This window comes from Salvelinus fontinalis, chromosome 5, assembly GCF_029448725.1.
Source record: "Salvelinus fontinalis isolate EN_2023a chromosome 5, ASM2944872v1, whole genome shotgun sequence".
NCBI classification, from domain to species: Eukaryota; Metazoa; Chordata; class Actinopteri; order Salmoniformes; family Salmonidae; genus Salvelinus; species Salvelinus fontinalis.
In genome coordinates, this window is record NC_074669.1 from 53,673,432 (window position 1) to 53,688,871 (window position 15,440).

The 15,440-nt window shown below is 41.1% G+C and overlaps 1 protein-coding gene across 1 annotated transcript; it reads right to left on the reverse strand.

Moving 5' to 3' along the window:
* Nucleotides 1-2,528: 2,528 nt before the first annotated feature.
* LOC129855844 (probable E3 ubiquitin-protein ligase HERC3) lies at nt 2,529-13,668 on the reverse strand. The gene is made up of 23 exons (XM_055923905.1): nt 13,271-13,668; nt 13,080-13,191; nt 12,852-12,928; nt 12,499-12,720; nt 9,657-9,748; nt 8,841-8,971; nt 8,559-8,683; nt 8,305-8,381; nt 8,068-8,195; nt 7,901-7,960; nt 7,584-7,689; nt 7,292-7,484; nt 6,828-6,982; nt 6,446-6,568; nt 6,043-6,141; nt 5,506-5,673; nt 5,282-5,422; nt 4,795-4,961; nt 4,455-4,518; nt 3,901-3,971; nt 3,452-3,635; nt 3,041-3,143; nt 2,529-2,926 (listed from the first exon to the last, which is right to left on the reverse strand). The coding sequence occupies exons 1-23, from the start codon at nt 13,500-13,502 to the stop codon at nt 2,715-2,717; spliced, it is 3,042 nt and encodes a 1,013-aa protein (XP_055779880.1). The 5' UTR covers nt 13,503-13,668; the 3' UTR covers nt 2,529-2,714.
* Nucleotides 13,669-15,440: the final 1,772 nt, after the last annotated feature.

Below are 15,440 nucleotides of genomic sequence, written 5' to 3' on the forward strand. Positions count from 1 at the left end.
ACTCAAACTTTTATTTAATTTATTTGATTTTTTTACCTTTACTTGAACAGGGAAGACATATTGATACCTAGGCATCTTTTACAAATGTGCCCTGTATATACAACATAAATATATATTTTATACACAAACGAATATATAGATATACATTAACCTTTTGATACAGGATGCAGTGATGAATATCAAAACTGTCATCTGTAACAAAACGAAGGGCACTATGGGAGATGGCATCCAAAGGTTTAAGAGTAGCAGCAGCTGATAACTAATATCACCATAATCATGGTTTCCATGTGTTTGATGCCATTCCATTCGCTCTGTTCCAGCCATTATTATGAGCCGCTCTCCTCAGCAGCCTCCACTGAAACGCACCATGCAAAGTGTTGGTCCCATGTAGCGTGAGCTGAAATAAAAGATCCCAGAAATGTTCCCTATGCACAAAAAGCTTATTTCTCTCAAATTTGTTTACATCCCTGTTAGTGAGCATTTCTTCTTTGCCAAGATAATCCATCCAACTGACAGATGTGGCATATCAAGAAGGTGATTAAACAGCATGATCATTACACAGGTGCATTCACCTTGTGCTGGGGACACATATTTGCATTTTTGTCACACAACACAATGCCACAGATGTCTAAAATGTTGATGGAGGTTGCAATTGGCATGCTGACTGCAGGAATGTCCACCAAAGCTGTTGCCAGAAAATTGAATGTTAATATTTCTACCATAAGCCACCTCCAACGTCATTTTAGAGAATTTGGCAGTTTGTCCAACCTGCCTTACAACTGCAGATCACATATTTGGCATCGTGTCTGTGAGAGGTTTGCTGATGCCAAAGTTGTGAACAGAGTACCCCATGAGGCAAATAGATACTGACTGGTTTTCTAATCCACGCCCACAATTTGTTTTAAGGTATCTTTATTCCCAGTCATGTGAAATCCATAGATTAGGGCCTAATGAATTAAATTAAATTAACTGATTTCCTTATATGAACTGTATCCCAGTAAAATCGTTGGAATTGTTGCATGTTGTGTTTATAGTTTTGGTCAGTATAACTGACCTGTGACTTCTGTGCGATGACAAGACTGGTGTGTTAGCCCTCTGAGCTAAAGCCTAGGTATTAACCTTAGATACACCTCTTCAGATCTCAGGCAAGGTTACTCATCACATAAGTGTGGTTTACTAAAACACGTTAGTTTCATATACCATAGTGCAACATACAACATATTCATGGTCCCTGAAACTACTGAATCCTGAACACGTACGTTATTTCTAGACTTTAAAAAAATGCTTTTCCTTTGTTTTGTTTTAATCACTAGGGCCAGGTGTGGATCAACGGTTTCAACCTGGGCCGCTACTGGCCCGCGGCCCACAGCCCACAGTTAACCTTGTACATGAACTGTGTACTTGTAGCCTCCTGAGCACTGCCGCGCCCAACAATGTGACCATCCTGGAGCTGGACCCATGCACCCCCTGGCCATGTACCATGGAGTTCACCAACAACTCGTTCCTGAACGCCATTGTTAAATCTGACCACAAACACCAGAGGGCGCTGTTACATAAAGATCTCTTATGATGAGCACTGATCAAAAATATACTTACTCTACTGTATTTATCTGGAACACAGGTCGGTGGCACCTTAATTGGGGAGGATGGGCTTGTGGTAATTAGTGGAGCGGAATCAGTGGAATGGTATGAAATACATCAAACACTCCGTTCCACCCATTATTATGAGCCGTCCTCCCCTCAGCAGCCTCCACTGATCTGGAAGTGATCTATTTTGCACTGATCTTTTAAAAATCAAAGAGTAATGTTTGTAATTGAATCACGGGTGACTGTACCTTTAACATGACCTTTATATAGTGTCTTAAAACCCGATACGACTTTGTTCACATGAGCGTCTCTATTCAAAGGGAATTAAGAATGCGTCATTTGAACAGTATGTACGTCTTTTTGGAAATGGAATCAAGTTCAAGAAGGAAAATTACTAATTTAGAAGAGCTATGAACTTGAGTAGTTCTCTAAATATAAGTTGAGGTCAGTAATGCTCAAATCATGAGCCTGGAGGTTTTATTTCTATGTCAAGGCACTATACAACCCAAAATACGCCTTTTAAAGGCATTTTCTCCGATGTTCACTGAGATCACATTCATGGTAACGCTGGCATGTCTGCTCAAGTGTAAATTACCTTTAAAAGTATCTTATAGTGCGCTGCGCTATAGAGCGCCTTGAGTTAAATCCTGCCCTATATTGTGAATTGGGGAAGGATAATTGAGAAGGATGTGTGCCAAATGATCTGTATCTTATTGTGTGCCACCTAACTGCAGGGATATTATGTTTTCATTGATTTCTGTAATGAACCATTTGGTGGGTCTTGAAAATGAATAGTTCTTGTGTTCAACTGAAAACCTGATATGCTTCCTTTTAACAATTAGATTATTTCAAATACTTTGGGATTTCCTTGTATCTTGGTTGTTATCATTTTTGTTCATGTGTTGTTTAATGTGCAGGCACAAACCATGCTGTACTTTTTGATTTATAAATGTTTTAATAAAATTTGGTGAATGCAATATGATAATGTCATAGTACCGCACAGATCTCAAGTTAGGATTTGAAATACAACCCTACATTAAATCAATCCAAATCTTAAACCCAACTATGGAACAATGAAAAGATGAACACAGGAGAGGAGTATATACAGCAGCAACATTATACACCCATTATTCATTCCAGAAGCCTCTGTTGTGGCCAACAGCCTCTATAAGCCTGCTCTGTAGAATCTCTTTGGAGGGGTAGATGGGCAGCTGCAACAGAGAGTGACAGGTCAGCGCCTCTGGGAAATGCTGTTGGGAGGAGTTGAGAAGGGGTTGGACCCGCATCCTGATCTGGTTCATACCCAGGATGGGCACACGATCACAGCCAGTCAGGAACACTGAAGGGGCAAAGGTGGTAAAAGGGAGAGGGCAGTGAATGACAGAACAGAACTTTATTCTCAGTAGCCTACGTTATTGGTTCATCTGTTACAATGAAAATGTTCCATACTTACACAGGAATGCTTTCTTTTGATCCTCTGTCAGTTCCTCAAACACCTCCCAGAATGTGACGATGTTGGGATGCCCAGCATGGTACTCTCCTTCATACACAGTGTTCTAGTTTGGGGGGAAATGCCCTCAATTAATATGGTGAAGCAATAGACACTTAACAACATTCAAACTACTTGTCAAATCAATGTATCAAAACAACATTTTAGCTAGGTTTCAGAACATGTTCACCATGAATCCCAAATCAACCCCAGGACACTTGTTTTTTAGGCTCCATCTTGCCCTCTGATAGGCTACGTGACATTTCTGCATATATTATATGTTTTACTTGTCTAATGCTCTCAGATGTAGACAATTGGCTAGGGGTAGATTTGGGATTGAGCTTCAGTCATGTCGTAACAAAACATGGTTCTGACCTGTTTCAGCGTCTCCCAGTCGAAAATCTCCTTCCCCACCATCACTCCCCTCAGTTCCTCTGGCTGGAAGAACTCCACCACGTCCATGTCACACACCTTGAAGAAGCCTTTCCTGAACTCTTCAAACACCACCTCTACTGACTGGTTGAAGATGTAGTTCACATAGGTGTCAACAAACTCCTTCCTGTCAAAAGAATGACAGACAGAGTCAGATATCCATTGAGTTGTAGCTAGTATAGGTGGAGTCAATTCCAGATGATGTCAATTCAAGGAATGAGAAGCATCATTTACTTTCCATTATGATTTCTCCATTCATACAATTACATTTCAACGTGAGATGATATTGCCGAAATGGAATTGACCCCAATCCTGGTAGCTGTAGCAATGGAAATATGTGTCATACTGTAAACCTTGTATTTTGTCAGTTGTAAATATTGCTATAATCTTACTTATTAGCACTTGTGACAAGTTTTTCAGTTTCTTTGGGATCAAGTTCCACCGCTACATCACCCCACATCACCTATAATAGTGAGTAATGAAAATAGTGAGGTAAATGAACAATGATACCACTGCAGACTGAGCGTATGGACAAATAGATGAGAGTGATCTGCGAGAGACATACACACTAAAATAATATAACTGATCTAATGTTCAGTAATTCATACCACTTCACTTCAATGTAGGATCTTAATTTGAGCCAATTTGATACAGCAGGAAAATAATCCTGCAGCAACTGGAAATGTGAATTATGTGTATTATAATTAATGGACATTTTTTGTAGGGGTTGATAGATTTTTCATAAGGGCAAATCAAGTCTGTCATTTTAAAGTGTAAATTACTAACTTTAGAAGCCTTTTAAAACCTTGAATACACTACACGTTTGCATTTCTTGCTGTGTGGGAAAATTGTCAGCAACAAAAGAGTGTTCAAATTAAAATCCTACATCTGTATTATGTTACATTTTATTTGTTCATCGATCAAACTGTTTGAATGCAATACATACTGAGAAAGTCATGTCCATGTTTTCAACATCATCATCAGGGTAATCCAAGATGTACTGCAAACTCCTTCAAAAGCATTGAAAATAATATGTGACAATAGATGTGACAATTATAAATCGGCAATCAATAAATCATGATGCTTTCATAAGTGAAAAACTATTTATCCAAATAATGAATAATTGCTTATCCACACAGAGCAAGTGCCCTGCCCCTGAGATGCAATAAAATGCATTGAGATGCAATTTCTTAATCTGTCCTTGGTGTCCTTATAACAAATACAACTGCCTGTACTGTAATACATTAATGACTAAGGGATAACAATATATTATGGTCTGAACTTACTTTGCTTCAATGGGGCTAAACTCTCTCAGGTCCTCTAAAGAGGGCTTGATGTTCACCAGCTTCTTGAAGAAGGCCATGGGGAAGGGGAGGTGCACCATGTTGTTGTTGTACAGGGCCATCCCACACAGAACTCCAAACAGGAAATAATGCTTCTCCGCAACTCTAGGCTGTTAGTGAGGATGTGTTGGACAAGAGACAAGAAATAATCCATGAGTGAAAGTATCGGACATGCTGTTGTTAACCTGGGGAAAATGATTAATATACAGTAAAGGGAAGGTATTGTGGTTTCTAGAATACAGTAGTAGGCTAGTAATACAGTAATAATACTATAGTAGTTAATCTCTAGAAACATATCATTACAGTGTTTCACTACCAGCACATTTGAAGCTATTTGAAAGTACAATAATTATCAATATTTTATTTCTATAATGTGTTGAGGTGCGGAAAACCTCATAATCCATGTGTGATTTCCCTAAACGTGCCTCACCATTGCAGGGAACCAGGCCAGCGTCTCGGTGTCGTTGTACATGAACATCCCAGACTCGGGGACCAACAGCTTTTTAAACAAATGGAGGAAGAAGTCCCTTTTGTAGACATTTGTCAGCTTCGCATCCTCGTCGAAATACACCTGAGAGAGGTAAGCAGTACATTTTGGCATAGCCCTTCTCTGTTCAAAACATTGTCTCATCATATAAAAAAATATGGACTTACCACAAGGAACCTCTTGAAGGTACTGGGACATGCTACACTCAGTTGATGGAAAGTGTCTTTGATGAGTGATGCTCTATTCAGCCTCAGCTCAAAGAACGGAGCAGGCGCCGCCATGAGGAACATGTCAAAAGGCCACATGCCAGTCCTTTGGCGATTGTTAGGTGGATTCTGCAATGCATACAGTACAATATTAAGTCCTCAGTTAGTGCTTTTCTAGTATACAAGACAGGTATTATTTCAACCAGTTTCTTCCATCAAAAAGGTTAAGAAATATGGCTGGTTTCTTCAGTAGTGATGGTCAATATTCTAGAGCTACTTGGAATGCAGGCTTTGCACCAGCCCTGTTCTAACACACCTGATTCAGCTAATCAAAATCCTGGTGAGCAGCTGATTAGTAGAACCAGGTGTGTTAAGGCAGGGTAAGAGCAAAAAACTGCATACACAGTCAGTTGGTCTCTAGTAGGGGGTTTAGCCACCCTGATTTATAGTATCTGCTGTATATTATAATACTATATATTGAGAAGCGAGATTCATTACCTGTGTAAGTGCGGCGTTGATGTTAAAAACATTTATCTTGCTTTGCAGGTTCATCAAGAATGGGTAACGACAAAAGATGGCAGGTGTCTGATCCACATCCTGAAAGTGATGTAAAAGAAAACATACAGTGCATCTCAATTAAGTAGCTTCTTTGTCTAATTATGTTAATCTGCACTGAGAAGAAGGAACTTTAGTAGGTGAGAAAGATTCTCCAGTAGGAAAACAAAATGTTTCCTTCACTCTCTCTTTCCAGACCATTTCAGGTAGAGGAAATCTAAAGCCTCTATTGAGATGCAGCCAGGACACTTTCTAAGACCCAAACAATGAACATCAAAACACCTCAAGACTGACAACCACTAGTATGGTTAGCAATCGGTGACTGAGACAAAATAACTTTTCTTACCTGCTTTGACCATGAACGCCAAAGCTTTACATCCTCCTCTAGAAATTTGGTATTGAAGTGAAACTCCTCCATACAAAAGGTACTGTCTGGAACTGTCTGGGTCTCTACAGATTTCTGGTTTGCCTTTGAAATAATATAGAAAAGTAAAATACATTGATAATAAATAAACAATTATTTGCAAGTATTAGCTAAATATTTTACATGTTTGTCAGCAAAATAATATTTCATCAAATCTCAGTTACGGTCTCATCGATTCTAAATAGGTTGCATTGAAATAACTGCCACCCTGGCACCAGATTGGTCCCCAAATTTGACTGGTCAAAATGGGAAAACAGCATTATAAATGGATTGACAGTACGAGCAGAGAAGCATGGACACTGACTCTGTGGAGATGGCCGAGGACCTGGAGCAGGTGATTGATCCCAGGGTCACGAGTGCGTAGAATATGTTCACTCCTCAGAATCGACGACAGGGCCTTCTTCCACACCCCAATGTGCTTGGTCATGACAGATGGCGTCAATGAGGACCAGCAGTCACCTACAGGACATGATAACACACAGATTACTTTCTCAAACCATTCGTGGGGGTATAGAATTTGGTCTACTTCACAATCATTCCAGGGGCACCCCCAATGTGCACACGTTTTGTTTTAGCACAGCACTACCACACTCGATTCAAATTACCAATGGTTTTGTAAATTTAGCCTAGTCTAAATCTGCCAGACAGCGAATGAACAAGGACAAAATAAGTTCTCTACAGCACAAACAGATTTATGACTACGTTATTGTTGATTAGTTGAATTTGGGGTGACACACTTTAAACATTTGAAATGGACGGCAACATTACCGAGGACCTGCAGCTTGTCGGGGTGCAGTCTGAGGATAGCAGCAGCAACGGCTTCGGTGAGATCTGTCCTTCTGTGCTGTTTGTGAAGGACCCTGAGGAGCTCAGGGAGAACCAGGTAGACCCTCAAGCTCTCCACTCCAATGGGCTCCTCATACAGGGAGGGAAGCAGTGTGTGCTGGACAACAGCTTCAACCTAGTGCAATGAAAGAGGTGTGTGAATCGTCCCTCGTTCAAGATACATGTCAGAATAGGATTGATTACATATCAATTTATAAATATATTCACAAAATACCTCAGTCAAAACTTTGCCCTTATTCGCCAGCTTCCGGAATGCGCCTCGGACGAGTGAAAAATCCAGGCCAGACTGTTTTGGTGAGGTTTGGTAATGTTTGTCACAACTAATAAAAGCAATAAATAATTGTCAATATTTATGCCATATCAGTATTCTATTGAGATGCAGCCAGGACACTTTCTAAGACCCAAACAACGAACATCAAAACACCTCAAGACTGACAACCACTAGTATGGTTAGCAATCAGTATTCTTTGATAATGTAATATTTCAAACATAAGACAATCATGTATTTGAACCAATATTAAATACTGTTACCTTTTATCAAGAAAGCTCCCATTTAAACATGATGCAGAAGAAAACATTTTTGTGATTTCCCTGCAATTACAAGTTTGAGTAATCTTTCAGTTCAGTATGTGACCGTACATAAAGAAAATAAGGAAATAACAACAACGGTAAATTATAGCTACTTATATCATACTTACTTCTGTCCTTTTTTCCAAGACTTTGAATCACATTCCGAGATCCATTTGTCAATGATCTTTTCATCTATAGCTTGTTGTGTCACTTTGCCCACACTTGACCTGAGATTGTTAGACCTTTCTTCAGACTCCTGGGAAGATGACAATGTGATGCAACGTATCACAGCAATGTTAAGTACAAAGGACAAACTATGTCCTGTTTTGCTAACTCATTGTTTCAAATCCGAATTGTGTCCATACCTGACCAAGAGTGCACAATACAAAGGAATGGTTTCCTCCAGCAAAAATGTGTTCAATTTTCTGGTCATCAATCTGGTCTGAAATGTTGACAAAAATAGTTGATTATCAAGTTAATGTTATTTCATGTTTTACCTTGTGTTATTTTAGTTGAGTATTGAAATAAGCATTTTGTTGTGTTGACATTTATTCAAGTTTGATCTGTTCTGAAAATGTGTGTACTCTGGCTAAAGTTATACCATAAATGAATGTTTTACCTGGCAGTTGTACTGGAAGGGGCACAGACTGATCAATCTTTACTCCATTTCCCAGCTGCCCTTGCTCTCCGTGCCCAAATGAGTAGATCTTATTGGAGGGCCCCACAAATGCTAATGTGTGGTGTCTAATGTGGCAAACCGACAGAAAAAACATTTCTCAAATCAACAATGAATTCTAAAAAGGTCTTATGCTAGGATGAAAATAACCAAAACAGTCCTACATCAATTTTGGTTGTGTCACATTTTGTCAATTCCAGATCATGTCTCATAAGTGTAACCTACCTTCCACAGGCTATCTGGGTCACCTTTGACCCCCAGAGTTGCCCCAACACTCGAGGTTGTAGTTCATCTCGGAGAGAGTTGTGTCCAAGCTGTCCATAGCGGCCTGAGCCAAATGTGAACACCACACCTCCCTAGAACAAAATCAACCCAGACAGTTATCATAGTGTTTTCCTCTACGTTAATGAGGATGTTTCAATGCAAATTTCCAGGGAACTAAAAACTAAAACATTTTATTTGTTATGTTTGTTTTTTATTTCAACATTATTTAACTAGTCAAGTCAGTTAAGAACAAATTCTTATTGACAATGACGGCCTACCAAAAGGCCTCCTGCGGGGACGGGGTCTGGGATTAAAAATATAAATTAAATATATAAAAATAAAGGACAAAACACATCACGACAAGAGTGACAACACAACACTACATAAAGAGAGACCTAAGACAACAACATAGCATGGCAGCAACACATGACAACAGCATGGTAGCAACACAACAACAGCATGGTAGCAGCACAAAACATGGAACAAACATTATTGGGCACAGACAACAGCACAAAGGGCAAGAAGGTAGAGACAAAAATACATCACGCAAAGCAGCCACAACTGTCAGTAAGAGTGTCCATGATTGAGTATTTAAATGAAGAGATAAAACTGTCCAGTTTGAGTGTTTGTTGCAGTTCGTTCCAGTCGCTGGCTGCAGCGAACACTGAGACACCAATATAAATAAACGCACATAAAATGTAGACATATTGTATGGTCCAAACAACATTTAGTTCAAATGATAGGGAAAAGTGTAATTATGTCAGACAGATATACAACCTTTGTCAGAACGGCAGTATGTTCTCCTCCACATGAAATCAAAACAGTCTTCTTCAGATTCAGGCAATCAACAGGAGCTGGGGCATGTCTGTCTACAGAAAAATGGGTTCATTTTATTGTTATTATTATATATTATTTTTTATAATTATTTATTTACAACACATAACCCTCAAACACACGACACATTGTGCTCTCTCATCCTGGCTAAAATAGTTTTTAGACAGATAAAGGCCCATTTATGACTTGTCTTTATTTTTTTCACATAATTTCAACCACCAAAAAATGTGGTTCATATTAGATAAATCAGGGGTCCCCAGCTACAGCCTGAGAGAGCAACTGAGTGGGATGACTTTTGTTTAAACCCAACACTAACACACCTGTTTCAAATAATGTACTGTTCATGGTCTTCGGTCTGGACCTTGATTATTTAAATATATTTAACAAGAGTCAACACATATGCTATTGTGTAATGTATATGCTGATTCGGTGAGCGAGTTCATTAGGAAGTGCATTGACGATGTCGTACCCACAGCAACGATAAAAACATTCCCAAACCAGAAACCGTGGATTGACGGCAGCATTCGCGTGAAACTGAAAGCGCGAACCACTGCTTTTAACCAGGGCAAGGTGACCGGAAGCATGACCGAATACAAACAGTGTAGCTATTCTCTCCGCAAGGCAATCAAACAGGCTAAGTCTCAGTACAGAGACAAAATCGAGTCGCAATTCAACAGCTCAGACACAAGAGGTATGTGGCAGGGTCTACAGTCAATCACGGATTACAAAAAGAAAACCAGCCCCGTCGCGGACCAGGATGTCTTGCTCCCGAACAGGCTAAACAACTTTTTTGCCCGCTTTGAGGACAATACAGTGCCACTGACACGGCCCCCTACCAAAACCTGCGGGCTCTCCTTCACTGCAGCCGAGGTGAGTAAAACATTTAAACGTGTTAACCCTCACAAGGCTGCAGGCCCAGACGGCATTCCCAGCCGCGTCCTCAGAGCATGCGCAGACCAGCTGGCTGGTGTGTTTACGGACATATTCAATCAATCCTTATCCCAGTCTGCTGTTCCCACATGCTTCAAGAGGGCCACCATTGTTCCTGTTCCCAAGAAAGCTAAGGTAACTGAGCTAAACGACTACCGCCCCGTAGCACTCACTTCCGTCATCATGAAGTGCTTTGAGAGACTAGTCAAGGACCATATCACCTCCACCCTACCGGACACCCTAGACCCACTCCAAGTTGCTTACCGACCCAATAGGTCCACAGACGACGCAATCGCAACCACACTGCACACTGCCCTAACCCATCTGGACAAGAGGAATACCCATGTGAGAATGCTGTTCATCGATTACAGCTCAGAATTTAACACCATAGTACCCTCCAAACTCGTCATCAAGCTCGAGACCCTGGGTCTCGACCCCGCCGTGTGCAACTGGGTCCTGGACTTCCTGACGGGCCGCCCCCAGGTGGTGAGGGTAGGTAACAACATCTCCACCCCGCTGATCCTCAACACTGGGGCCCCACAAGGGTGCGTTCTGAGCCCTCTCCTGTACTCCCTGTTCACCCACGACTGCGTGGCCATGCACGCCTCCAACTCAATCATCAAGTTTGCGGATGACACTACAGTGGTAGGCTTGATTACCAACAACGACGAGACGGCCTACAGGGAGGAGGTGAGGGCCCTCGGAGTGTGGTGTCAGGAAAATAACCTCACACTCAACGTCAACAAAACAAAGGAGATGATTGTGGACTTCAGGAAACAGCAGAGGGAGCACCCCCCTATCCACATTGACGGGTCAGTAGTGGAGAAGGTGGAAAGTTTTAAGTTCCTCGGTGTACACATCACGGACAAACTGAATTGGTCCACCCACACAGACAGCGTTGTGAAGAAGGCGCAGCAGCGCCTCTTCAACCTCAGGAGGCTGAAGAAATTCGGCTTGTCACCAAAAGCACTCACAAACTTCTACAGATGCACAATCGAGAGCATCCTGTCGGGCTGTATCACCGCCTGGTACGGCAACTGCTCCGCCCACAACCGTAAGGCTCTCCAGAGGGTAGTGAGGTCTGCAGAACGCATCACCAGGGGCAAACTACCTGCCCTCCAGGACACCTACACCACCCGATGTCACAGGAAGGCCATAAAGATCATCAAGGACAACAACCACCCAAGCCACTGCCTGTTCACCCCGCTATCATCCAGAAGGCGAGGTCAGTACAGGTGCATCAAAGCAGGGACCGAGAGACTGAAAAACAGCTTCTATCTCAAGGCCATCAGACTGTTAAACAGCCACCACTAACATTTAGCGGCCGCTGCCAACATACTGACTCAACTCCAGCCACTTTAAAAATGGGAATTGATGGAAATTATGTAAAAATGTACCACTAGCCACTTTAAACAATGCCACTTAATACAATGTTTACATACCCTACATTACCCATCTCATATGTATATACTGTACTCTATATCATCTACTGCATCTTGCCATCTTTATGTAATACATGTACCACTAGCCACTTTAAACTATGCCACTTTATGTTTACATACCCTACAGTACTCATCTCATATGTATATACCGTACTCTATACCATCTACTGCATCTGCCATGCCGTTCTGTACCACCACTCATTCATATATCTTTATGTACATATTCTTTATCCCTTTACACTTGTGTGTGTGTGTAAGGTAGTAGTTGTGGAATTGTTAGGTTAGATTACTGTTGGTTATTACTGCATTGTCGGAACTAGAAGCACAAGCATTTCGCTACACTCGCATTAACATCTGCTAACCATGTGTATGTGACTAATAAAATTTGATTTGATTTGATTTGTATACTGTACTTGTTGTGTCCCCTAGTCCCAGCTGCCCGGCGGTGTTCTTGCCCCAGCCGAACACAGCTCCAGAAAGGGACAGAGCGAAGCTGTGGTCTCCCCCTGCAGTGATCTGAACCAGGGGGATCCCTGATAGAGACTTCAGGGGCTTGGGGGACATGGCGCTGGGCTCGCCCCACCCCAAACCCAGCTGACCGCTGGTGTTCTGACCCCATGTGAACACCTGACCATCTGAACAGAAATCAGAAGTAAGCAACCATACAGTGAGGACATTGTACAGGATTACAGTTTTGAAAGGTTAGACTGTTTTGGTTAAGTTGCATTGTGAAACAGCGATTAGTGGTGTGTTAATGGTCATTTACCCTGTGTTAGTGAAATTGAATGCTGGTCTCCACATGCAACCTGAGTTACCTGTCGGTTACATAGGTTATCCAATGGTCTGGGGGGGAAAAGAAGAAAGATGAATAAGATTAGTTGGCCCATTTGAATTAAATGACAAATTGTTTTTATACTTTAGCTACTTGAATGAGAGGGTGACAATGTCTTAGGGTAAACTACATATAACTGTATCATTATGGAATGGATCCCACCTGAGAATATTGGCCTTGTCCAAGCAAAGAACCCGGCCCTCTTCAGACAGTAAAACAGCATGAGAATCTCCACAACTCAGAGCCCGAATCGTCTCCTTACACGTCACACTCTCTAAAGCACATAAAACATATGATTGGGCAACTCAAGAAAATATATTATGAAAATTGATTGGAAAGGAGATTAGACCTACTCAGTTTCCCTGTGATTCTTCTCCCATCTTGGTCCTCTTGAATCCGTGCGACAGACACTAGTCTCCCATTTATTCTGATAAACGCGACCACACTGTTACCTGCGGACAGACCCTGAATTTGAGATTTAAGGTGTATCAAATTAACGCAACTAATATCCGTTTTGGTCGTATCTAAACCATTCGGCTTCACTAAACCAAAGCCATTACGACTATCCTCTCCCCATGAAATCATTGTTGTGTTATATTCTTAATGAAATTAGTCCATACAGATTCTAACACTTGAAGGAGAGGCACCTGCCGATGTGTCCGACTCAATGATGGGTTTATATGACCGCAACCAACCATATGACATACAGAAAGTCTCATCATCATCATCAACAAAGCAGGAAACGAAAATGATTCTTAAATGAAACTGTATTTATAGAGGGCATAAAACAAAACACGCCTACAAACAAATATAAATACAGTTTCGAATAGTTACTGATGACGCAAGGCCGAAAACGAAAGTGAACGTCTACGGACAATAGCAGCCCAGTTATCTTGGAAATAGCCTACAATAAACTGACGCATTTGACACACATGATAATGTTTGAAACATTACCACCCAGTCGATACCTCCCTAGATGCATTTCAGTGGAACTGGCTGCAACGCCTACTTTATGCTGTGTCATGCATTACTGCTAAATGCTGAATTGAAAATTGTTTCGGAGTTTGAAAAGACCCATGCCTCAGAGACGTTCCTCATATTTGCCCTGTTTTTTTCGGATGTTAAATTAATTACCAAACTTAATTTTTAAGCTCAAGTTTATCATAATTATTTCAAAAAAGAAATGTCAGCAGTATTTTGCGGAGGGTGCACACTGACTTGACCAGGCAAAGAGTACAGAAAATACTAAAATTGCTTTAATTATTGGGTTATGATACTATACACCAGCGTGGCAGTTGTACTAAACTCCTAAGGCATAAAAGTTCTAAAATAATCAATGTCCATTATGAATTAAAATGACAATTGAACAGGTAAATAGCTATATAATAACATATGCAGAAAGTAGGGATGGTAGCTTGAAATACTTTTACTATTCGAATAGTAACATTCATTTTTGTCTGATATCCGGATATTTGAAATACATGTGTTTTTTTTTAAACCTACGTTTTAAACCTGAACACAGCTATGCGAGGGAGAAGATGGTACTTTATTGTTGCAGCTGCGGAAGAACAGGAAATACAGAATGGTGCGAGCAGACGGAGGGAGAGAGACGCCAAGGCAACTCCGCTACAGCCAACACTAGCTAGCTAACTTGCAGCGACGATGTTATTTATTATCATCCCATATAACGGTGTCTATATTGACTGGAGTAGCATATTGGATTCGACAACACTTCCTGTAGCTACTCAACCCAACGCTAGGCATCGCCTTTTCATGGAATCCAATGGGCTGCTATAGGATTGCCTAGCCTAGCATGCTGACTAAAAACGAACATTCATTAACAACTAGCAGTATTTCAATCTTCTCGATTTGTCAGTTGGGATACTTAGGAGTACACCGCTATATTCCATTCCTGGAATGAGGTTACGTTTTCCGAGCAATATCTCTCGCCGACTCCGCACTGTCCTGATCGTGGCATAGCAGCATTCCGACTAGAGAGAGAACGTAATGAAGAGTTTGAGTTGATTTATTCTTGCTCACAGATGAAACTGAAGAAATGCAGAATTGACATTACTAATCATTGCAAAACACTAATTTAAAATACATAACACGTAATACGTGACATACATAGAATATAGAACAATTTAAAACATTACAGGACATTTTTCATGATGGAAATTGAAATATTAAAATGTGATTTAAAAAATATATTATTTTTGGGAGAACCATTTAAGAGCTAGAGTTATTATACAGTCTGATAGCAGTGGGTAGAGTGGCGTTTAGCAGGCGGTTCGTACGGGCAGTTATACAGGACAGTTGGTGGCTGTTTCTCAGGAGCCTGGTGGTGCAGTTACCTCTTTTTGGAAGGAGCAGATCATTCAGTGGATGGTCAAGAGTGTGCATGTCCTTCACCAGGTGCACTGCAGCCTGCTCTGCAGTGAGGGGAGCTGTGGTTGGACTGCTCCACCTCTGGAGATGATCCTCAAGGCCCTCTGCACCCTGTCTAGTTGGGCCTGCTGCTTT